Here is a 24,621-nt window from a genome sequence, read left to right on the forward strand (position 1 = left end):
CATTGAGGATCTAGGATTTTTAGCTATGAAAAAGTTAAGACAAAAAAAACCCCAAACAAAACACGGTAAGTTTCTTTTCATTTACCTCAATTCCATTTTCTCTTCTCAGTTCTTCTGCGTTTAATGCTGAACAATTGACAGTATGGAAAGCAAGCTCTGTAGCAGCTGGCAACAGAGGAGATTCTTTGGAAAATAAAAGGTCATCTGATGTTTCAATGGTAATAGTCTTTATCAGCATAGGATAGCCCGCATACTTGTAAGGTTTCAACTCTGAAAGAGAAAAAAAAGTCAAAGTTGACACATACACAGAGTCTAAGCAATTTAAACCACTGCATAATTATCAGTGGAAGATACACAGAAGGACCAGGAATCAATGAAAGCCAACAATGGGGCAAGACTGAACAGTCCTCACAATCTGACTCCTTGTCACACAAGACTGTTCACACTAGAAGCTGACAGAGCTTCACGGAAAGAACTTATTTAAGACACTTCTCCAGCTCAGCGAGCCCCCAAGCTCAGAGCCTGGCAAATGACACTTGTCTGTCTCCAGGATTGTCTAACAACACATCTGTAAGGACCTTTCCAGTTTGACACAGCAGCCATATATTTTAAATAATTACATTTTTCATTCCTTTACGGTTTAGCAGTGCTAACAAACAATTTTATCTTGTAGCATGGAGCCAACTGCAAGCCAACCTATATAAGTCTACACTAGTGTTGTCACTGCCTCCACACAACTGCCTACGAGGTTCTTAGTTCAACATTATAATGTAACACCTATGTAGCAAAACAGTGTTGACTCTGCAAGACTTGGGACAGGGACTGTACAGTCCCTGGCTGGCAGAAACTTTTGGCTCTAGCGACAAGTTACTCAGGCTATCCTTCTTCCCCAGATGGGCTGTGAAAGAGGTAGTGTTGCAGCACACTCACCAGAGCACTCTAACACTCGCGAGAATTTCTGCAAGCTTACACTCATGTGGCTACTCAAAATGAGACAATCTCTTTTATACCTAGAATCTGGCATCTGGGCGACTGAGGACTTCTCCGCGTAGACAGAGTTGTTAAGTCTAAGTTACATATGGAGGAAGATTCAAACTGATTAGTAGTGGTGCAGAGAATTTCAACAAGCTATTAATGCTTTTTTGAATTAAGTTTTACTGCAGATTAATTTATTTTATGGAAGAAAAAGTCCTATTTTGAAGCCCTTTACCATAGCTATATAATGCTCTGGCAAGCCAGAAACCAGATCAACAGAACACAGACGCAAGAACAGAGGAGATTAAAACTGACTGCAACGGCCACTAAAGCAATGAACATAAAACATTCTCATGACAGCTTGCTTACCATCTTTATGCCTGTTGAAGAGGATACTTTGAGTTTTCAAGATCAAAATTATGTTTTCTGGATCTGGCCCATCTATCACCTTGGCAGACTTTGTGCATAGAAACTCATATGCTTTATTAACTTTTTCAAACATATCCTGCAAATAAAAAGGAATAGTCTTCAGAGTTGCTAAGAACCCCCCTAAATTACTACAAGTCTGCAGCACCAGTTTAGATGCAGGTAGAAGGCATTTATGGTTATTACCCACAATGCTAGTTCTGTTGCCCTATTACCCTTCAGAAAATACTCCAAATAACCTTAAGAACACTGGTTCATGGATCACTTTTCTATTGTCTCCTAAACTCTGCCATAAGCAAGAGACTAAAACTAAATCACTATGACAAAAGCACTAAGTACAGTTTAATTGATTGTAAGAATGGGCAAAGAATGCAATCTGTCTTTGAAAGGGAGCAATTAGCTTATTTAGGTCCTGTGTAACGCTTTCAACCAGATGCGAAATTTCTGACATGTGGCTCTGACCCGATTGCATCACTTCACTGTAGAAATCCTAACATTCCTTGATTGACATTAGTTAAATAACTCATCTGTAGTATTAATCTGTATTCTAGTATTCATCTAGCACATAGCTTTTCAAAGGGAGAATGACAATTTAAGTGAGCATTTCAAAATTCTTAATACACATAACAGCTGGATCCATCCCCACTTTATTAACACCATGAATTTGTGTTGTACATACCCTGCCTTCTGGATTCTTGTCTGGGTGATATTTTTGTGCTAGCCTGAAATAAGCTTTCCTGATCTTGCTTTCATCATGCCTACAAGAAAACAAGTCCCATTACATTGAGTAAGATCAAAAAAAGCCAGAAAAACAAGCCTGGATTCTGACAACAGTACTAATAGTAACTGCAACAAATGAAAATGACAAAGCTCTTGTATTTGAATTTGAAAATCCTGCTTCACTGGCTGACACTGAATGGGGGTAATCCTGTGGCCACAAAATACACAGAAGTTTTAGAAATAGACAGTATTTTAGTACCTCTTGTACTGAACGTACTAACTAGAAAGTGCTCAAAGTCCCTGAATCTTCCAAAGAGTCTAAGTGAGCTACAAGTGGCACAAGTTAATAGTTCTTGATTTGTTGTAAGGGCACTGTTATTGAAGCATAAATACAAAGTGCTGTCAGTTCTTCTAGAGGCCTGAAGTTGGAAACCAGTGGCAAGATAGGATGCAAAAAATCCTAAGGACATTATTACCAAGAAAGAGGACTATATTTGGCAGGGGGAAGAAGAATGATTAGAAAAACCAGTTTCCATTTTGAATACATTCAAGTTCTGTCACGTTCTTTGCTCACTACGGTTAAGTCTAATGCTGGTCTTGTAAAACAGCGTAGTGAATGCTTTTACGCAGAGCTCAAAGCATTTTTCCCCCAGTTTCAGTTTATCTGAACACTTTACAATTATTCTCTCAAACAGTGGAGTTGGATTTTCAAGCTTTATTTCTTTTCACATAAAGGAATCTTCCACTGTGAAAGAAGTAGGTAACAGACATAACTGAACCAATACCACTAATTGGTTGCAAGTACCAAGATAAGAAATTTCAGTTTGTTCAACTTTAAATACTGAAAACCACTTACTGGCCTTGTCCTTTGGGAAGGTTAAGGACTTCATAAGCATCATCTATTGACATGGTAGGCGGCTTCTTTTCTACCTCCTTCTTCCAAGCTTCTAGTGTATCTTTCAACAGTTTAACCTAAATAATCACAATTTATTAGTGTTTCATTTATGCTGACACCAGTAGATGTCATCTTTTTTACTAAAGTGCTGCTTTATTAACGAATCCTTATCACCCATCACCCTAAGTTCAAGTACCTAACCCTTCAGTAATGATGGTTCCCCCTCCAGTCAGGAAGCGATTAAGACTTCGCTTCACTGCAGTGCTGTATTTTCTTCAAGAGAACACCACCTTAAGATTAAAAATGTCCATGTAAAAGTCACATTAGAAGATGGAGAATCACTTAAATGATACGCTGTTCACATCTCAATACTTCAAAAACTGCAAAGCTGAATAAATAATGCTGCCTAGAGAGATCTAGACAACAGACTTGTACCAAAAAGATCTTACCAGTTCGGCTAATGTACTGATACCAAGTTAGCTCAGTTTCTCGTCCAACATGGACAAGTAAGAACCAAAAAAGTGATGATTTCACCTCTCCCCCACCAATCACTCAAGGTTCACTGAAACACTATCTGAAGTTTCTTGGACCCTCTACTTCGCTTTTATAGTAGTCAACATAAAGAGAATATACTTAACATGTGGTTGCTATATGGCATGAAGACTATTCTGCTTCAAGACAAGGTGTTTAACATATTTGCTTATGAACTGAAAGTCAGGATCACTCAGTTACTTGCAAGAAACCTAGCATTTGATTTCCTTAAATTTTTGTTACATATTCCATTTTTAGCGCTCTGAAAGATCAAGACTGAAATGAATCCTGAAATACTTCTTACTTACTGGATCTTTAATTGGCCAGTCTGGAAATCTGAGTGTATCACAAAGATGCTTGAGGTAATAAATATTACAGAACAGCTCATTTTCCAGTTGTGGATAGTTGATAACCGGTATAGGACAGTATTGGTAGAGTGCTCTTGTATTGCTTTGAAGACGAGGGGTGAAGTCAGCAAGATGAGCAGCAATCTTCTCTATCATAAGACGCCTAAAAGTTACAAAGTTTGGTTTAACGTTTGCCAAGCACTCCTCAATACTAAGTGACTGTACAACTGTGTTCAATTATTTCTTCCGGAAAGATTTTGCTTAGTAGTTTCCCATGTTTCAGAACGGATTCAGAATAGGATTCAGTCCTATTCTGTTACAAAGCCATTTCCATGCCATGAAAATTAGTTTATTAAAAACAGTGTAAACTGACATTTTGCCCTCCCTCAACACTTCTATTTTTTGCAAGAGTCTAAAAATGTATTGTAATATTAGAGGTATATTATCGGCACCTATCTAGGAAATAAATGAGCACAGTAACTATAAAGCAGTCCACATAAATAGTGAAGTCTCCACTCACAAAAGGAACTTGATCAAGTATGACAGAGGCTGATGTAAAGAATGTTGTCAGATGTTCAGGGAAATATTTCCCTTCATTGCCAATTACGCTCCTCCCTGCCCTGCTATTTTTGATAGAAGCAGAGGGCAATGCAGGACATTGCCCTTGCAGAAGGCAAACAGAAGGAAGTAACAAAACAATGGAATCCAGGTATTTTCGACATTATTTACAAATGCCAAAGACAAGACTTCTTCAGCATGTTATGCAGTTCAGATTTATTTGTCCCTCTGTCAGAAAAGAGTTACCTCATTTCATTGCTCCAAATTGCTTCTGGAGTGTCAAATTCTCCAAGGAATATCTCAGAAAATTTTTCTGGTTCATAGTTTTCTAAGTAACACACCATTGCTTCAGGAAGAATATGTCCAAGTATACTTCTTTGAACTATATCTTGACCTTTTGTCTACAGAAGAGATCACATTGTCATCCCAAAGGTAATCTGAATTCAGTCTTACTAACCAACTTGAGATCTAAAACACCATCCCTGTTTTCCCTTATAGTTCTTAAATTCTAACTCTTGAGAACTTAAGAAAAAGAACAAGCATCAAGTACTGTTAAAACAACTACAGGTGGTCTCCAAAACTGATTTGTAAGCAAAAGTAGGTACTTTTGCAATCTACTCACTTCTTCAGACTTGAAAGCTTGCTTCATATGTGTGTATTTCAAAAACCTAGAAGAGAAACAGCAGTTATTTTCTGTTTAATTGATACTTAAGGCACCCTTGAAAGGCAAGCAAACCAGCATAGTCCAGCTGGCAAGTCTCATACAACTACTCTGAGATAAAAGAGTAACTGAAACAATGGAATGAATCCCCGTACAAAGTCCATCAAATCCTTAGGAACTCCACCAAGTTAAGTACTCCCATGCTACAAACATTGCCTTATGTTCACCATTCCAGTTTGAAAGTCTTGTTCCTGAAAGCTTTTTTTTTGGGGGGGGCGGGGGGGAAACAAGAAGCTGATAGAGACAAACACCTTTCCCTACAAACCTCTCCCTGAATTGTTAGATCATCATTGCAGGGATGAAACAAGATTATCTTACACTGACTGCTGACAGTCCTGTTACACTAAAGTCATCATGTAAACATGCAATCATTTCCCAATGCATTTTGCTAGAGAAGAGACTTAACTCAAATTGCACAATAGCTTTTTATGAACTATTGAATTTAGAGAAAGAGTACTGGAATGAACTGCAATAGCCACCAGCATGTGCAGTGCATCTCTGTCAGGTAGCACAGACCGATTTAACTGTTTCATGCTTCAGTACAAAAACAGGCTGTAAGGTTTTTCCACCATTTTTGAGAGCTGCTTACTACCAAAAACTACATTAGCATATCAGTAGCTTATATTACTACTCTTTAGTGCCTGTAACAATTTGGTTTTCTACAATAATCCATTCCAAGTTGCACTGTTAGAACTATATGAAAATACGTGCCCTTGTTCCCTCCCTGGTGGGGTCATTAGCAATTCACTTTTTTTAGTGACTGACTAGACCACATGGAAATGATTCTTTTAGAGGGTGTTTGCTTCCAGATTCACGTTGGTTGTAACAAGCCACACTCCCAGGAGCATTTAGAGCAGCAGTCCTAAGCATGACTGGTCAAGAGTTATTTTTAGATATTCTTTTTCCTCACCTTGCAATAGGGAGCACATTGGAACCTGTGTACATCATGATAAAGAAGAATACTCCACTCAGATAAAAACGAGGTAACTGAGGGTTATCTTGCATGACATGAAACAGCAATATAGCTACTTTTTCCACAAGGATAGGATCAAACGTCAGTAATAGCTGAAATCAAAGAACACAAGCATTCATATTAGCTGCTTGAGTAGTGCAAGTTACCTAGCCAAAATTGAATCATAGAATCATAAAACGGTGTGGGTTGGAAGGGACCTTACAGGTCATCTAGTTCCAATCTCCCTGCCACAGGCAGGGACACCTTCCACTAGACCAGGTTGCTCCAAGCCCCATCCAAACTGGCCTTGAACACTGCCAGGGAGAGGGCATCCACACCTTCTCTGGGCAACCTGTTCCAGTGCTTCACCACCCTCATGGTGAAGAATTTCTTTTTTCTATCTAATCTAAATCTGCCCTCTTTCAGTTTAATGCCATCACTCCTTGTCTTATCCCTACATGTCTTGTAAAAAGTCTCATAGGCCCCCTTCAGGTATTGGAAGGCTGCTATAAGGTCTCCACACAGCGTTCTCTTCTCCAGGCTGAACAACCCCAAGTCTCTCATCCTTTGCTCACAGGAGAGGTGCTCCAGCCCTCTGATCATTTCTGTGGCCCTCCTCTGGACCTGCTCCAACAGGTCCATGTCTTTCCTGTGCTGAGGGCTCCAGAGCTGGATGCAGGACTGACTCCAGGTAGGGTCTCACCAGAGCAGAGTAGAGAGGCAGAATCCCCTCCCTGGACCTGCTGGCCACACTGCTTTGGATGCAGCCCAGGATACGGTTGGCTTTCTGGACTGCAAGCGCACACATTGCTGGGTCATGTTGAGCTTCCTGTCAACCAATACCCCCAAGTCCTTCTCCTCAGTGCTGCTCTCAATCCATTTGTTACCCAGCCTGCATTTGTGCTCAGGATTGCCCTGACCCATGTTCATGTAAAGAACACTTCAGCCCCAAAATAACAGGTTTGAATCACAGAATGTTTAAAGTTGGAAGGGACCTCTGAAGGTTATCTTGTCTAACCCTCCTGCTCAGAAGCAGAGTTACCCAGAGCTGGTGGCCAAGGACCACATCCAGATGGCTTTTCAATATATTCAAGGACAGAAATATTTATTAATGAGATATTGGCTGAAACAACATGAAATTTGTAACACCCAGCAAAATAAATAAAATGTGTAAATGTACAGAAATTCTCAGGATGCAACAGATGTCATTTGATGTGTTTGTCCCACTTAAAGTATTCATATAGAGAAGATGGTAAGTCAGACTTTTACTCATTTCAATTCATTTTTGAAGAGTTGCTTACCTGAGTGATGTGAGGAAGGCAAGTACTATCTGACAACAGCCTTTTCACTCTAGGCAGAGGTCTTATAATAGCATTGTCTTGATCCCTTAAAAAAAAAAAATTAAGTGGCACAGCAGTAAGCACACATTCGCCTTATCTCTTTCAAGAAAAGAACAACTTTATTAAGCCATAAGTATCAGGCTACTGAGATCACATTCAGTATCATTATTTTTTGTTAACTTCACAGTTTGCTGTTAGACTAGTGTGGTTTGATGTCATGCATTAAAACAGCTTTGTTTCCAAGTTAAACAAGTGCCTACCTGCAAGAGTAAGGCTACACTGCTGTGCATTAGAAATGTATACAGCTCGTGCATTCATTCTTGCAGTCCCTTTCACAATGTTAGTATTGTCTCATTTACAAACTATTTGTCCACGGAATTAATCACTACTATGTAAAAGGCTCTTTAATACAGTTCCTTAATGTACTAATTGGCATCTAAGAACAGCTTTAAGATAGGAGTTATGAATTTATGCATTTTCCAGAGAAAGTTAATCACTTCTGCTGAAAATCAGCGTTTACCTGCTTGGAAAATATCCACACATTGTGATGAGCATGTTGAGCACAAGTGTGGCAAGGTCAGTCTCATTCAACACAGCCTGGCCGCTGGCAAGCAAGCACCACTTCAGTTGAGGGATGACCTGTAATGGTCGCCAGCCATCCATACCTTGAGCCCAACAACGTGTTTTTGCAGTCAGCTTTCCACTGTCCCACAGTTCCTGCATCTATTGAAAGATTAGAGATTAATTTAGTTGATTCAGCATTCAGAGCTATCTTTGTTCCTAAACTTTCATACTTAAGACAAGCTTTTAACTGCTGTACGGTAGACTACTATAGTTGCACAAAATTTCAACATATTTCTAAATCTGTCAGGAAACATGAAGTAAAAGCTGACAGACTAATTCCAGCATAACTGGGGCCTGGAGGGGTAGACAGCCTTACAAAAAGGCTTTGATTCTTGGCACAACATCATCTCTCATCTAGCTTTAATCCTCATTTTAAAAGTTACTTTGAGAACATACTTTACCATTGTTTAGTTTTCCCTCTGTTTGAAACACACCCAGTCCCCAGGATGGAAATAAATTGTGAAGTTTGAGAGTTTGAAGCTGACAGGTACCTCCTGAAAGCTGTAAGGACCACTCCTTTCTTTGTCTGCATTGCCGAAGTACCATTCTTTCTCGCTCTCCCTCTTCATATCAGGCGCCGCCTCAATCACATTGCTCTAGAAGGTGATATTTATAAGATTAGTTTCAGTTTCAGTGCATATACCACATTTCTACAGGAAATTTGAGGACTTTTTTTTTCTTAAGAATTGTCCTTTCAGCAAAGGAACACGTGAGTAAGAAAGAAAGGACATGTACCTGCAGAGGGACTGTAGCTCTGCTTGTGTGAAGATGTGCCAGAGTAAGCAGATCTACAAGGATTCTAATGCCATTTGAATCCATAAGGTCCTTCACATTTTTCTGTTAATGGATGAACCAAGTTAACACAAGCATTTTCTAGATAATTGTTACAAGTATCAAACAGTTTTATTGAAGTAAAGAGTGACCATGATAAAAGTCAAAACATTCTCTGAAGTGAGTAGAATAGTACAATCACCACAATATCTATGTTTCCTTCAGCTTTCTCACCAGTAAACAACTACTGCAAAGTAGTTGTTGAAAGCTGTATCAAACACTGTTTTAAGACTTCCTTAAGACTTGAACTTGTCTTCAAGTTAACCCTGAAAGACTAGTTCAGACCATTTTATACAGCTGAAAGACTGATATACTACTGTTAATTGTACATGTCCACCTTACCTTATTAAGGATCAGCTTGTTGAGAAACAGTATCAATCTGTCCCGCTCAAGCCTGTCAGTGCACTAATGCAGCAGAAAAGAACAAATTAGTATTTGATAGCACATATTAGAAGTTACCTTCAAAAAGTCAATACAGTTGCACCTGCAAAGACTCATTTATTTTTTTCTTGCTCAGGATAAAAATGCTGACTATTAAGTGTCTAGTTTCATGCACAGCTAGTCAATGTAGCTTTCTGCTACCGGAAAGGAAAGGCATTGTCGCCCTCCATCGTCCCCTTTGTTGGTCTGGGTCTGACACTCAAGCCCACTTCTATGCCAAGTCTATTGTCCTAAAGGGACAGTGTTTGGATTCCCCAGCGAGCCTGTTAACACAAACACAAGGTAAAAGAGAATGCTTTCAGCCAGCAGACAGAACGAGTCTTTGTTACATGTCTGGTGAGACTATCAAGACTCAAGACAAAATAACAAGAGATTGCATTAGTTCACTTACGACAGCCATCTCTAAAACCCACAACGATATTAGCAAAGAACCCCTTCTTCAGACTACATGGAAATACATTTTTGCAAGCTGTGTCAGTTGTCAGAAATAACTTAACAAAACACACTTAATAGGCAAAGTACTTAACACTAAAAATCTAATCCATCACATGCACCCATCTAACACTACCATTTCATTAGATCTGGAGCTGTTGCTACTACTCTTGGAAGTTTGTATTTCAAAGTAATGCGGTGTGGAGCACAGTGGTTCTCTTAAAAAAGCTTATCCTTCTGCATTTTTCAAAAGCAAGTACAAGATTAGTATCACACAAAGTTCCTTCACCCTATTTCTGTACAGCCTGAAAACCTTTTAAGGCCAACAAAATGTAGATATAAAGACACTAGTTTGAAATACCTTTATGATCAGCAGGTTTTGGTTTTTTTTCAGTGAAATTGCAACTGAGTCAAGGGGAGATACTAGGAACACTTGATAACAGCATGAAAAAAGTATTCATACCACAGCTTCATATTCTGTAGAATCAAAACTTAGTTTCCACAGCAACTTGAAGCATCTGGACTAGCTGTATATTACCAACTATATCAAGTAATTTTAAACAATTCTTACCCTTTCTAACATCCCAACAATGTACTTTGTGTCAGAAAATGGTCCTATTTCTTCATGACATCTTCCATAAACGATGGCCAATGCTTGCAGACATAAGCATTTCATATTCACTTTTGGGGTAAGCAAGAAGCGATGGTACAGTTCATTGAAGAATTCATATCTAAGAAAGAGGTGAGATTTTAGTGAAGAAAACAGAGACCTTTTGAATGAGACAGGATTTTAATAATGTCTCACGATTTTTTGATTGCTCCACTCTCCTCAGTTTCATCTTCTTCCAGTAGCAATCTTAGATAATAATCCCCTATTTTTATTTCTTCAGAAAGGCAGTCATATTTTACCTGTAAAACAGAACAAGTTACTCAACAGTAAATATTGTTCCTCCTTCCTTAAGTTTCTGCTTGCATAACAATACTGTACTTGCTTGCATCCATAAACTCAACAAGGTTAGCAACCCTCCTACAGTCTGAGGAAGACTGAAGTCTGCAAGTTCGCTGTCAAAGAAATACAGATCAACAGAATACATGCCATAAGCTATTGTCGCCCCCCAGAAAAAACAAAGATTCTAATCTTACTGAAATCCCAGCTTCCAGCCTTTAAGTAACTTGTTTCTAACATCAGCTGGTTCTAATAACTAAACTAATACATGATGTATTCAGTGACTCAAGCTTTAATAAGTTGTTATTCCATTGCAAGTTACTTTGCTCAATGTCACTACAAGTACGAAACACAAGCATGACTTAATTACTAGTTATACTTGGTATTATGCTGGGTAGTAAACGCCTAGAGGCATCAGTATACACACCAAAAAGCTGAAGTGAAATTGCACAATGAGGGCCATCATTAATTTCACAGCAGCTATGTTTAATTAAACCATACGCCTCAATGCTCAGTGGTTTTAAGCCTTTGGCAAGCACCTCATTTAAAGGTACCTCTAACATACCACAAAAGCCGCTCTCTACAGCGGTTTTTCTTATCTATAGTTTGCAAGCCACTGTCACGAGGCCACAAACTTATCTACAGATTTGACCACAGCGCACAATATAAAGAGGTCCCACTAACTAGTATACTTCCACTACCCACCATCCCCCTTGGCAAAGGGACAGGTTCCACAGCTGGCAGAGCAGCTTTTGTCACCGCTGTGGAGCTAGTTCAAATACTGACAGCATAGCCTGATAAACTATTCATTTAAAATATTTAAAAGCAAATCTCAGACAGCAGCTGTCCAAAGATCACGTTACAGAAGCCCCCTCAAGCCAGTCGCAATGTATCCTAGGCTGTAACTGCAAGAATACTAACAATGGATTCCAGTAGCGTAAGTCACACAGGAGAACAGCGTGCAGATGGGAAGTCTGTATCGCTATGTTTCAAATCTGTGCTTTTGATTCTGTCTCATTTAGCACCTCTGAAGTAGAGATGGAGCTGGCATAGCAGACACTGTGGCATCCAGAAGACCCATACCCGAAGTAAGCTTTGAAAGCTAAATGCCAGTGCAAAAAAATACCAATCCAAACTCAAACTTAGCTATTTACTGCATCAAGGTAAGAAGTAATCTGTAGCTGTGTGATAAATGTAAGTTGCATATATAAAATAGTTCTTTCTCCTAAAGCATTAGCCTGATGTCTTGCAATTCTTTGATTTGCCAGAACAGTCAGCTGAGAACTCCTCAAAAGCAGCAGCCTACTCTTGTTTCACTAGTAGTCCTCCGCTCAGATTTCCACTAGAAAGCTGTACCGTGATAAGGGTGGCATTGGGAATATCTACAGTATCTTACAGTTGAATTCAAGTGTGGCCTTAGTTTACTTCAGCATTACACATTAAATAAAACCATGTGGATCCATAACAATACTGGAGATAAGAGTAGAGTACAGGAAGTGTTTATTAGCATATTACTTGAAAACATCTTGCAAGTTGTTTTGAGAAAGCCAATTAGGATCATATCAATTGCTTTGCAGAAGCCTGAAATGTTATTTTGATTTTAGGTACTGCTGTTCCTAGAATGTGAAAATAGTATCCTCAATCTATAATTTACAGAACATCATGGTTTTAGCCATAACCTATTCACGGTTGGCAACCCAGTATTTAATGGCCTTAGGATCACTGAGACATGGTGGAAATAAAGACAAGGAACTTGCTATCAGGAAGAAGTGATTTGTGAAACTACCCAAAACAAGTCTGATGGAGCACATTCAAGAACAAGTATGACTTATCTTGAAACAATACCCAACTCGTCTCTTTTCCTCTTAATCAAGAATACATCAAGGGTTCTGATCAATATTTCATTTCTACAGTGTTATTTGTCAGGCTGAAGAGGTTTCAGTTTTGCAGTGACACTGGACAACAGTACCTGTCCACAGCCTCAAGCCTCAAGTTGTTTATTCTGTAACTCCAAAAGAATTCTAGCTTGCAGTCAGGGATTGTCAACACAAGACTCATGCATGTAGAGACATAAAAGTGACATTTTAAGCAGACATATTTTACACACGCAGTTTCTCCTACAGTGGGTCATTTACCTCAAACTCCTGATGGTTCCATGAGATAACACTAGCACTACCAAGTTCTCTGTCAATATTAAACGCTCTCATCTCAGACTCAAGAGTATCTCTCAGTTCTTCCCGTGTTTTGAAGTTCCAAATCAAGTTTGATCTAGCATGATCCTGATGAAATCTAAGAAAGAAGTGACATAGTTTAAACCCCTAAAACATTATCTGAAAGGCAGACAAGACTCAGCTGGTAAGTTAGGAAATATTACCATCAGTGGACCTAAATTAGATTGCACTGAGTAGTGGTCTCTAGTTTGTTACTGTAGTTATGGCTGTTCACTTGCATAGTGTTTTCAGTCATGGTGGTCAGCATAGACTAAAGCTTGCCTGTTGTCGTCCCTTTTGGCTCAATTTGTTATCTTCATCTAGTTGATGGACAGGAGACGAAGCTGTTCACCATACTTGCCAGTAAGGGCTACAAGTGAACAACAATGCAGGACAGCAGACATGCACATATTAAGCGTATGTTTTAGAACAAGTACTTCATGCAGGAAAATAGAAGTTGATGTCTCAAGCATCACAAGACAGTAAGTGGACATTCTTCAGTGGTAGCTATAAAACAGCCTCCGGATCCAGAGACCAGCTGAAAGCAGCATTTTAATACTCAAGTCTAGGAGCATGCAAATCTTCCTTTCATGCAACACTTGGCAGGATGGACTATATTTGACCTTTAGAAACATTAAGCACTGCATCAAGCAGTTAAGTTTACGGTACTTCCCCATGCTTGCTTTCATAGAGTTTGTTGAACAGTCACACTTTATAGTCTACTCGACATAACACCCCTAGCCAAAGTAAAGTGATAATCTCTTTTTTCAGATGAAGGCCCCTCTGTTGTAAACTTTGACAGCTGTAAGAACTCACAGGTAATTAAGTGCCACAAGTCCTAAATGCAGCTATTTGAAATCCAGTATCCATGTGTTTTCTCTTTACCTGCCTTAAGCTCATTTTTATCCCAATTCAAGTTAAAATGTCTTGAGTAGCTTACAAGTTGATGCAAACATACTACAACACTTTTCAGTGCTACTCTGCTTAGCCTTCAACAACATGCAGACCTGCACCTGCAGTTTGTTGCTTAGTCTTCCTTTGATTCAGGGGGAAAAAAAGATGTAGTCTGATAACATTTGAGAAGCTTTCTGAATTCCTCCCTTTTCTAAAGACAAGCTAAAGCTTTATGCATATCTTACAGTTTCATTTTTCTTAAGTTCCTGTTACAAAGCACTTGCACTGTTTCAAGGCAGGAAGAAATTGGAATCAAGCCACAGCAACTCAGAAGGTCTTAACGAAAATATCCAGCCAGGTAATAACTTGTATCAGAGACCACCACTAAGTTAATCTTAGTATTTTACCTGTAATAAAAGAGATCCCAGTTTGCTTCTATTTTTATTCTTTGGCGTCGTTTTCTTAATATCACTGGCTTTTGAATAATGTTCTGCAAAAGAGTTGAATTCAATAAGTTAGTAGAAACAGATACTCCCCATTTTCCCGTTTTGAAATAAAAAGCTGGGTAGTTTAAGTCCTTCAAAAGCCACACTAAGTTAAGTCTCATTAATAAGGACTCCTTTTCTAGCAAGTGGTAGTAACAGACTTTCACAAGTGTTATTTACACCAAGTTAAATCATGCCAGAGAAACTTTCAGCTGTTTAACAAGTCATTCATTTAGAAATTACCCCTGACAAAGGCTTAGTTCCCATCACCATAAGCACTCAGCAGCTCCAAAGCTGACAGAGGAGAAAACCCACAACAAGAATGCTTTGCTCTTTAAAGGGATTAACTAGAGTAAGTCACAGAAATAAGTCACAAACCTGACTTGGCCACTGAAAGGTTCCCTAGTTTGATCAGGCATGAAGTCAGTGTTATACTCTACATGATGTACCACATGCAAGCAGAAGTCTGAGCAACATAATCCACACAAGTGGCAGAGACACAAGACTCACCATATTGTTTCTGTCCTGATTGTGACGGAAAGTTGAAAGAAAAAGAAAACGTATGTTTAACAAGCCACAGCCACTAAAGTAATTCAAAGTGGTAATACCAAACTTGCTACTATCCTTTCCAAGCTACACTTGCATACATTTACCAAGAAATTCAACAGCTCAGAACTCCAGACAGAAAAACGATTCTTTAAACTCAGTATCTAGACAAGATGTTTAAAGGGCAATTTGCCCTTCCACCACTGTTTTCCACATTTCCCCATTAATACATTTTTGAGCCTAGTTCACCATTTATTCCAGAAATACTATCTGTCAAATTTCTGCACCACAGTCCACATCAAACTTGAGCTAGATTTTACCAAGTTAAGGTTTTCCTAAATTAAAGCTTATTGTTATGTCAAATCAAGTACAACGACAAGCATTTTCAATACTCTGCATTGCTCTTTTCATCCTTCCTTGCATACATAATAGCTTTTTTCACTTTCAGAATGCATAAAAACAAGCTTAGTCAGGAGACTAAAGAAAGGGAAACATCTTGTGATTCAAGCAGTTTTGCCACCCAGATGACAATAAAATGAAAGCAAAAAGGAGACCAACAGTAAGAACTCCAGCAGTGCCTGAGCTATCGTCTTGTAGCATCAGATCAAAAAAGTCACTTATCACTTCAATCTTAACCATGGTTTATGTATAGCATTATGTTGCTATTTAAGCACTAAGATACCTATATTCAAGGTAATACTCAGCTTCAAGCAGGTTCCATAACCAAAATACCACTAGCATAAAGTGCACTAGCATAAAGAATATCCATAAAGATATACGTAATAGCCATCAAAGACCGGTTTTGCCACATTTCAAGGCATTTCCTGTTTTCCTGTATAACTATCTTGGAAGATATGAACATAAGCTGCAGTCCAGTTTGATACGTTTGTCTGAAGCAAGAAGCAGCTAGAGCTTAATACATAGGCTGAGTGAATCCAATTGCCTGCTTTACATCCTCCCTGGAACCCATTCCAACAAAGGAAGTAGAACGATGAAGTTCCTCACATGCCTACACTTCTGTTACTGTCAAGCTTCCCTGTGATTTCATGGAGTTTTAGGTGTTCCCCTCTACACTTTGTCAAGTTGCTGTAATGAAGACTTCAAATCTTTTTACCTCTTTTTGAGCTATGCCCATTCTATCTCTCCAATGCATCAAGACTAGATCCACCTTCTCTTTGGCAAATTTTTCAACCTCCTTCGCAGCTTTTCCAGCCAGTCTCTGCCACTCTGGCACTTTATTAAACTTGCCATACTGATCCTGCAAAATAAATCCTATTAGTTATTTGCAGTTGCAGGTCCATCAACATGTCTGATGCAGGTCAATGCAACAGTCAAGCACATGTATCACAAAAAGCCACTAAGACTGTACAGATAAATAATGGAGGAGGTAAGACAGCTACATTTACTTACAGTTGCAATTTTTAAGTTATCTCTAACATGCATCCTATCAGCATCTTTTTCAGGAACAGGATCAGCACTGTCAAGGTATGCCAACAAACCTGGTGGCTAAAAACATGTAAAACCAGTGTAAACACACATGTTTCTGGAACAGAAACCATCACATTAGGTAACAAGAGTGCTTCTGTAAATCAGATTTCAAAACAGAATTTACATTCTACTCTAAAGCAAGTATGTAAAGCTACAGAACCATTCAACAGAGGAACATAATCAGCTTCAGTATAAACACAGGTCTTGCCTATATCACATCTTTTAAAAGGAACACTTAATGAAGCGAAGAACTGCAGGAAGAAAAGTTGATCCCACAGCAATTGAGGGGGATGAATACTGTAACAGTAGAATTCATCTATTGATTTAACATTGCATGTGACATTAGACATGAGACAGCCTTATTTGACTAAGCCTTCCAGAAGATAGTGACCAAGATCAAGACAGTTTGGCAAAAATGAAGGAACTGCTATTTTGAATCTAAAAGTTACTGTTTTTCCAGATTTAGAAGTTTCTTACAACATTATTCTTTGAAGTAGTTTCACTGAAGTAACTTACGGAAGAACCTCTCGGGAGGTTGTAGGGGTGAAAGAACATGGGAAGTATCAGCTAATATATAAATTTAGCTATGTTATAAACAAATTTGGACAGGCATGAAAGCATAGACATAACTGTTACCTTAATTTCTTACTGGCACTAACCATTAGAGAGTATGTTTACTATGTCTCCCACATTTTTGTCCTTTAAATGGAGAAAAAAGTTAGACATCTTATTTAAGCTATGTGTCATACACCATTTTTAAAAGTGGCAGGAAAGTAACAGAATACTTTAAGAACCTGAAGTGTTTTGTACTAGCCATCAATATCCTTCAAATAGCAGATGCCAGACTGCTGATCTCCCAGACAAGATTTCCCCCTTTGAGGGGAAAAGGGATGTGTTTACTATATAGACTACCCCAAGTCTTCTAATACTACAGGCTGTCAGATTTTATTCTTTCCCTACTCCATATCCCATTTTTACTCACCAAAATACGTTTTAACAAGTTCATAGCAGTTTTGTTCTCAGCTGTCCAGAGGCCAACCAAATGTCTACTTAACTGCCTGAAAAAGCCATTGAAATTAACAAACTGCAAGTTAGTATTTTAAACATATTTTTAAACCACTAAACTGACACCCTTACCATGCTGGTGAAATGAAGATGCGCAAGAGCTTCATGCTCTTGAGTAAGAGCACAAAGCATTATATTGTTCAAGTATATGCTTAGCATGCTTTAAAGTGTTGCCTTTAAGAGGTTCCAGTGAAGTTAGTGGAACAGTAGCAGCACATGCTTTTTGATCTAGACCTCAAAAGAACACTTGAGCAATAGAGCAGAAACTAAACATCTAACGACCAAGTGTAAGTTTATCCAGTCAATCTTAAGTTACAGTTAAAGAGCCTAGAAGCCATCAAAAACTGTTAACTGCTCTACTTGAAGCTCTTAATACCAGTTATTGGCTAGGAAAGCCTGTTTTGGGGGCCTGCCTTCTATGTCAACTGACACTTTATGCGACATTTGTCACTGGGGTTCTACTTAAACAGAAGTATTGCTTACAAGCAAATCATTGGTAGCTCCAGACAGAACTAGTCTGACAGAAGGTTTCATACTATCTTTCTTCTGAACAACCTCCAACAGTGGTAAAAAGTCCTACTTTTCACTAAATTGCTTAGCAACTCTCAACGCTTCAGGACCATGCAGTTAAAGCTTCTAGAATCTTGTATTTAGGTGGAAATAATTCAGTTATCACTCATCTTCATCAGCATGCCCTCAGGCTCAGTCTCAAGAACTCACAAGTTCTACTGACTGCTGAACTCATGGAATGACTTCTATGAGGAGGCTCCTCTCAGATAGGATGGGTGACCCTAACCACATGCCAGATGTCTGACGTGTACACACCTCAGATTTTATACAGTTGTATGAAGTTAAAGCTTTTTACAAGTTCCAGATATTCTGCTTGCCTTTTATTTCCCTGAATGTTTTCAGAAAAAAATAAAAATCTAACATTAAGCATTTAATGAGTAACCAACCCAAGTCACATTCTGCCAAAAAATAATCAAGTGGCTGCAGTCTCAGCTGAAGCATGCTCTATTTAAACATATCAGCTGCAGAAGACAATATTCTCCTGAAGAACTGCAAGTTTTCTTCCCTGACCTCCCAATGCTTCTAATGTTAGCTAGACCATTACTTAGACTTTTTAAACATGATATATCAAGTGAGACTGACATACCTATTTGTAAGCATCCTCTGATCTGTGCTTATTGTAAACATAGCAGTGTGCAAGTGACGAGGTAAGGCACCTTCACTGAGGGCAAGATCTTGCATTTTGGTAGCAATTTCTTTGTCTCCTTCCTTTGGAAACAGGGCAAGATGATTACTAAAGAAAATCTTAGTTAAGCTGCTTTTATCTTAGCCTACAGTTCCAAGGCCTTCTTAATCATCAAATATGTCAACTAATATCCAAAAGCCAGAAGCTATAGTATGACAGGTTTAAGTGCAAGTTCTCAATAGCAACTGACAAAAGTTGTAGTAAAGCCATGGACCAGATAATTAGTAGTTTTATCTATGAAGACAGTAACTGCATAGGGTAAGATGCACGTCTCCCATCATAGATCAGGAGGCTGGTAGTACATTTACAAGTACCATTTCCACACTGCAATGGCAAATCAGGTATAAACAAAGAATGACATCTGAAGTTATTGCTTATTGCTTGACCTTGGTCAACAGTAACCCTTTAAGAATAACTGGTGCTGTTCAGTTTAGACAACCACATGGATAAGATTGTCACTCAGTCAAGACATATTAGTTCCAATGAATAATTAAGAAAAAGCTTTCACTGATTTTTACTTGCCCATGCCCCACTATAGTTCAAAGGACAGGAGTTGTAATAAACAGCGTTGCAACTTTTAGCTAACGTTATCAGGTATACCAATGGAAACCTGCAGATTTGTAATACCTCTGTTTCAAGTGTTCATTCACTTCCATTCCAGAAAAGTACTAGATGCATTTCAGATGTATAAGCCATTGTGATACAACAAGGTACTAACTTAAGCCCTGAATTTCAACACAGGAAGTGTTGAGAGCCAGTTAGCAAGGTCACCCTGCAACAATCATGAGCAGCCCTTGAGAAGTATGGACTTGGCCCATACATTGTGTGGTATGGAAACTAACAAAGACAAGTCATCCTTTGTTGGAAGCAGGAAGAGCAAGAACAGAGGCTGACATCACTAGTCTGCTCTGGGACACTACTGCCCACTAATCCCAGTCCCATTCCATCTGGCAATGCATCCCAAGAAACATAGCCTTTCCTCCTTCAGAAACTAACATGCACGAGAGGTTGGGTGATTCTGAGGTATGCAACTTAGCTACATACAACATTAACAGCCAGATCCTGACTGCAGTATGAAAACATGCAAGGCACTACCCAATGTCCCAACTTGCATGCCTTCCAAACCCCCAAGTGTAAGCTAAAGCAAGTTGTTATATTAAACCACTCATTAAGCAGGTGTTCTGTTCCTCCAATCACTCACCCTCTCCCCATCCCACCAAGATGGTAATATAACAGACTCCTATTTGTAAGCAATTGCACTTCCAAAATAGACAATACATATTTAATGTGCTATCCCAGGTAACACTGATAAAATCTCACCTCTATTATTGCCTTCATTACCAAACCTGCTCCTTTCACAATTGCCATGGAAGGGTGCTAAAATAGAACATTGACAAAATAATTATCCAAGTGCAACATTTGAAGATTAGATCATCTGTGATTTAGTATCTCTACTTCATCTACATGGCTGTTCTACCTCCAGTTCTGGGGAAAAGTTACTATTTCAGTTTTATGAAAGATAGCTCCAGGAAGGGTTCCTATCCCACACCTTTAAACAAGAACTTCCCATGCAACTGTCAAATGGACTTCTTGGTACTGAACAGCAGTATATACCAGAGAAGCTGGCATAATGCTGAGGAAGCTGACACTAAGAAGCAGAAGAGTATACTGTTTTTACAGAAAGAAGACATTGACATTTTAGCTATAAATCCTAGATTGCTTACAGGTTTACTACTGAAGAGGATGTTACTCTTGTTTTATAACTCTTCACCCGCATTTACTGAGAGAGAGAAACAAAAAGGTGGCAGATTCTCCAAAGGAAGGAAGAACTGTTTATCTGGTCAATCTAGCTTACTACTTCACTGGTATTTTGAAGTGCTTCCAGAAACAAGGCTTATGCAGTCTATTCTACAATGATTTGGCACACCATCCACTATAGAATAACCACCTCAGTCCGGTATCTGAAAGTAAAGCAATAGGTCACTAAACTCACCAAGGTAGTAGAGGTTTAGGCGTATTAATCGGCTGAACTGCAGACAAATTTCTCTTTCAGGAGAACAATAAAAAGTTCATGTTTACTGACTACCAAAGGCCTCTAATAACAATAAAAAAATTATCAAATCTTACCTGAAAGAGTTTAAATAGTGTTCTTCCATTAGATGCCACCATTTCCAACAACATGTCGAACTGCTGCCCTTCAGTAGTCTCACTATATGGAGCACATAGGGCAAATGTCAGGAAGTCCAGAAGCGAACTAATTACTAGGGCACCTGTCCCATGATCCTGAAATTAGGAAGACAGGTATGTAATACAGATACAGTGTTTCTCCCCTGCCTGAGAGTATTCCTGCAAGTTTTATTCAGTACTCATGACGCTGAAAGTGTTCTTCCCTGTCACACCATGAAATAGTCTGCAAACAAAATTTACAAGTTTAAAATATGCCATTACTCTGAGTATGGCAATACTCCAGTAAATTATGGGCTCCTAAAGCCAATCAGAGACTCATGACATCGTATACTGGTGTGCTGCAAATTATTTTTTCTAGTTTTAATCTCCTAAGTACCAGTTTGTCATTTTAACTAAAAAGGAACATCCAGTTTCAATGTTAAACATGCAAACATTTGTTGCATGATACTCAAGTTCCACACTATAGACAGCTACATTCTAACTTGTCAAGATCCAAATCTAGAACAAGCTTGAGTGCCAGACATAGCTGTATCTTCTGCATTTCAGTTGCAGGTACAAATACATTCAAAGATACATTCAAGTACAACAGAAGTCTTTTCACAGCAATTAGAAAAGGCACTTCAAACTATTTGTTTTCAAAAGTTGACTTACCACATGGGAATTGAATTTCTCCAGTAGATTTTCTAGAAACTTCTTTGAAGAAAGAAGGGAAGCTTTGTTCAACTGCTCCTGCCTCAAGTCATAGTCATCATGCATGGGCTATAAAAAAAAGTATTCACTATGCAGTCACATTTCAATCTTCAGTTCTTAATAGCTGTAGTCCAATAACCACACTCTGAACCCATAAAAAGCACATCCTAGTTCAAGTTCAGCAGGAAATCAGTGTACCACAAGTTACTTCATGTTTGAGCACATTGCATGTTGAAGGTCAGTCCCTATTTCTACATCTTTCAGTAGACTGAAGTTCACACACTCCAAAGTGAAAGAATCTGCAATTTAATACTTACACACATAAGAGCACAAAGCATGTCAATAGAGGCATGGGTTACTCCATCATTGTTCCTTTTGAGGGCTTTCACAACCTTCACTCCTAATCGTTCTCGAAATCTTTCGAAAGGAAAGCAAAACCACCAAGATTAGAGAAGAAACAGAAATCTTAGTTTTAAGACAGAAGTCCAGTCGGAGTCCAAAAGTGGCCTGCTCCCATTGCATTTGGCAAGCCAGGACCTTGATGTTTGCATAAATCTCAGATTCCTTGGTAGGAAAACATTAATATTGACTTAACAATATGCTAAGAGCACATTCACCAAAGCAAAGACATATTTCTGTAGTTACAGGATAGCAATAGTACAGGACACTGCACTTCACAGAGCAATAGAACTTTATGAAGGTCTCAGACTAAGTTTCCCCATCATTCATTTACCCCATAGTCTAGAGTCAGAAATATTCCAAAGAATTTTTCATTTTCAGAACAAAAACAGGCAGTTGTTCGGCTTCCTTATGTTCTCCGATTAAGACAAAATCCAGGCAGCCTGTACTTACTGTAGGAGTACAACTCAATTTCCTAATGTTGAGTTTAATCTTGTGTTGAACTGAAGATAGCAATGGCATCAACATACTTTAAGAATGAAGAACTGCCTACTTCAAGGACAGATGAAAGTGCATTTTAGAAGTCTTTCCACTAGCAAAAACATTAAACCATATTTGACTCAAGGCAGAGGGTATTTAGCAAAGGAAGAATAAGCTTTACATACTCATGATCATTTGCGATTCTCAATTTATGTTCAAGCCTAATGACAGTCTCATACTACTGGAAGCAACCACATACAAAGTCTTCCAGTCTTTTTCAGAAGTGAGACTGAAGGTAAGTTTTTGAAGGTAAGGTATCATCAAAAGTTCAAGAACTGTTCTCACCTATTACTTTCAAGCTTGAAGAGACTTCTTACTTACTTTGGAAGCTGCGTAAAGGCAAGAAATCCCGCTTTTGAAGCCACTAGTCGTCTTACTGCTTGGAACTGGCTTTCAAGCTCTGCATTAGATGCTGCAATATCTCCCTCTTGCGAAAGCAATGCTGTTATGGCATTATTAATGAGTTTCTCCTTGTTTTCCGAGAACAAACCCTAGTTAAGAAATAATAATTAGTAGTATCTTTATGCATTAACAACATCTTAAAAGGATAGGCAGAGGATTTATTCTTACATCTTGTGTAACTGCATGTAGTACCCCGCTGTAGGAAATGTTTGCATTGAACCTGAACACAGCATCTGCAAAGTTACCATCTGGAAGAAGACATAACAGAAGTTAAGTGCGCAGGACCTGACTAAATATCTGGATGCTTTAAACAGCACTATAAAACCATGTAATAAGCATCATCTTACTTGGAGGAGCAGCCAAAAACCTCAGATGAAGACTCTCTACTTCTTCATCTACAGGCATACTGAGTAAGCCCCAACGCTGGCCTTTGTGCGTGGAGGTCATTTTCACACAGACATCTCTGTTACCAGAAGCTCTCACTCCATCCAACAAGCTAGCCAGGAGAGAATCTCTGGGTTACGAGAAAGACACACAAGTACAATTTAGACCAGAAAAGTGAAGCTAAAGAACCAAGTTGTAAGAAAAATAGGAGGGAGGAAGAAAAAAAAAAAAAAAAAAAAAAAGTCAAGCACAGAATGAAAGGCAACAATACTTCAAATCTCTTACCAGCAGTAGTGCTAACAGCTACACCTCTGGAAGAAGTCACTAACTTTCAAGTGTTCCTTTATTCACTGTAAGAACAGAGCTGTCTTACACCCAGTATAGCCAGCTGCAGCCTTTCACTAAAGAGATCAGCTCTAGATTATCTGTTAATGAGTTACACATGTTGCAAGCTGATTTATGACTGTGCTTTCTACAAAACCTCAGTTAGCAGGATCAGACTGCATTACAACTGCAAGTGCACTCAGGGACTGTTCTGTTGGTTGTTTTAAATAGAATCAACCAAGATCATCTCAAGCAGATGGTGCATAGGGGTTATAGCCTTGACTATTTCACATCACTTAAATTGTGCTTTCTTTCCCTGTCTCGGATATACTGTTTAGCCAAGTACAACATATACAGAACAACACTGCTGAGGAGAAACAGGCTATATTTAACTGTTCAACATCCTTACATGTTCATCAGAAAACTTCTGGACAGATCTGTTTAAAGTTAGAATGAAGGTAAAGGGCAGATTTAGATTCTGTAACAAATCTTGATTTGTAAGTGGCAGACCACTAGAATAGCAAGGCTTGGAGTTAACACTTCCAAGGGTCAGAGTTTATGGAAGCCAAGAAACTAGAAGCACTACAATGGCAACTTCAATTTGAGTTTAAAACCCACAGGAGCTCCAGCTACCTTTCTGTTGAAGAGTATTTCCGAGTTTGTCCTTTGATAAATTCAATGGTAAAAAGCTGGGGGTTTTCACAGTCACATACTATTGCAAATACCTAAAAGAGATAAGAAACACATTCATGAAGCAGTATTATTTATCTACTCTACAAATTAAGGCTATCTTAGGTATACTGTCAGATTCCTACTACTGTCATCTTTTAGAGCTTTTATCTGAAGAAGTGATACTGAGAAAGGTTGCCTCTTACCTCGCCTAAAGGTTTCAAAGTTGCAATGTTATAGGTAGCTGGATCCCGCTCAACTAAGCAAGCTTCTGTGAGAGCCAGTACTCTTTTCACAGGTTCCTTAAAAAAAAAAAAAGGCGTGTTAGGAAAGAGTGTTCTTAG

At 38.8% G+C, this 24,621-nt stretch overlaps 1 protein-coding gene across 5 annotated transcripts in view; it reads right to left on the reverse strand.

Moving 5' to 3' along the window:
- The window catches only part of DNAJC13 (DnaJ heat shock protein family (Hsp40) member C13), a 57,960-nt gene that overhangs the window by 16,657 nt on the left and 16,682 nt on the right, over positions 1-24,621 (reverse strand). For 3 of the 5 annotated variants that reach the window (XR_012763732.1, XM_075418871.1, XM_075418872.1), the window contains exons 8-38: positions 24,484-24,579; positions 24,242-24,333; positions 23,248-23,414; positions 23,069-23,148; positions 22,820-22,989; positions 21,877-21,976; positions 21,521-21,628; positions 20,810-20,965; positions 20,003-20,059; positions 18,584-18,705; positions 17,345-17,420; positions 16,285-16,380; positions 15,989-16,132; positions 14,839-14,853; positions 14,251-14,333; positions 12,875-13,028; positions 10,599-10,702; positions 10,365-10,524; positions 9,263-9,325; positions 8,825-8,926; positions 8,581-8,685; positions 7,986-8,188; positions 7,427-7,511; positions 6,084-6,238; positions 5,075-5,120; positions 4,699-4,853; positions 3,856-4,057; positions 2,978-3,093; positions 2,081-2,159; positions 1,345-1,480; positions 86-270 (exon numbers count right to left, since the gene is read on the reverse strand). Coding sequence is in view for 4 of the 5 variants with exons in the window: in XM_075418871.1 (XP_075274986.1) it covers positions 86-270; positions 1,345-1,480; positions 2,081-2,159; positions 2,978-3,093; positions 3,856-4,057; positions 4,699-4,853; positions 5,075-5,120; positions 6,084-6,238; positions 7,427-7,511; positions 7,986-8,188; positions 8,581-8,685; positions 8,825-8,926; positions 9,263-9,325; positions 10,365-10,524; positions 10,599-10,702; positions 12,875-13,028; positions 14,251-14,333; positions 14,839-14,853; positions 15,989-16,132; positions 16,285-16,380; positions 17,345-17,420; positions 18,584-18,705; positions 20,003-20,059; positions 20,810-20,965; positions 21,521-21,628; positions 21,877-21,976; positions 22,820-22,989; positions 23,069-23,148; positions 23,248-23,414; positions 24,242-24,333; positions 24,484-24,579 (3,612 nt within the window). In the remaining variant the exon portion in view is untranslated. The remainder of the gene's footprint in view (positions 1-85; positions 271-1,344; positions 1,481-2,080; positions 2,160-2,977; positions 3,094-3,855; positions 4,058-4,698; positions 4,854-5,074; positions 5,121-6,083; positions 6,239-7,426; positions 7,512-7,985; positions 8,189-8,580; positions 8,686-8,824; positions 8,927-9,262; positions 9,326-10,364; positions 10,525-10,598; positions 10,703-12,874; positions 13,029-14,250; positions 14,334-14,838; positions 14,854-15,988; positions 16,133-16,284; positions 16,381-17,344; positions 17,421-18,583; positions 18,706-20,002; positions 20,060-20,809; positions 20,966-21,520; positions 21,629-21,876; positions 21,977-22,819; positions 22,990-23,068; positions 23,149-23,247; positions 23,415-24,241; positions 24,334-24,483; positions 24,580-24,621) is intronic. The other 2 variants (XM_075418874.1, XM_075418873.1) reach the window with 2 other exon arrangements.

The sequence above is a fragment of the Opisthocomus hoazin genome, chromosome 4 (assembly GCF_030867145.1).
Source record: "Opisthocomus hoazin isolate bOpiHoa1 chromosome 4, bOpiHoa1.hap1, whole genome shotgun sequence".
NCBI classification, from domain to species: domain Eukaryota; kingdom Metazoa; phylum Chordata; class Aves; order Opisthocomiformes; family Opisthocomidae; genus Opisthocomus; species Opisthocomus hoazin.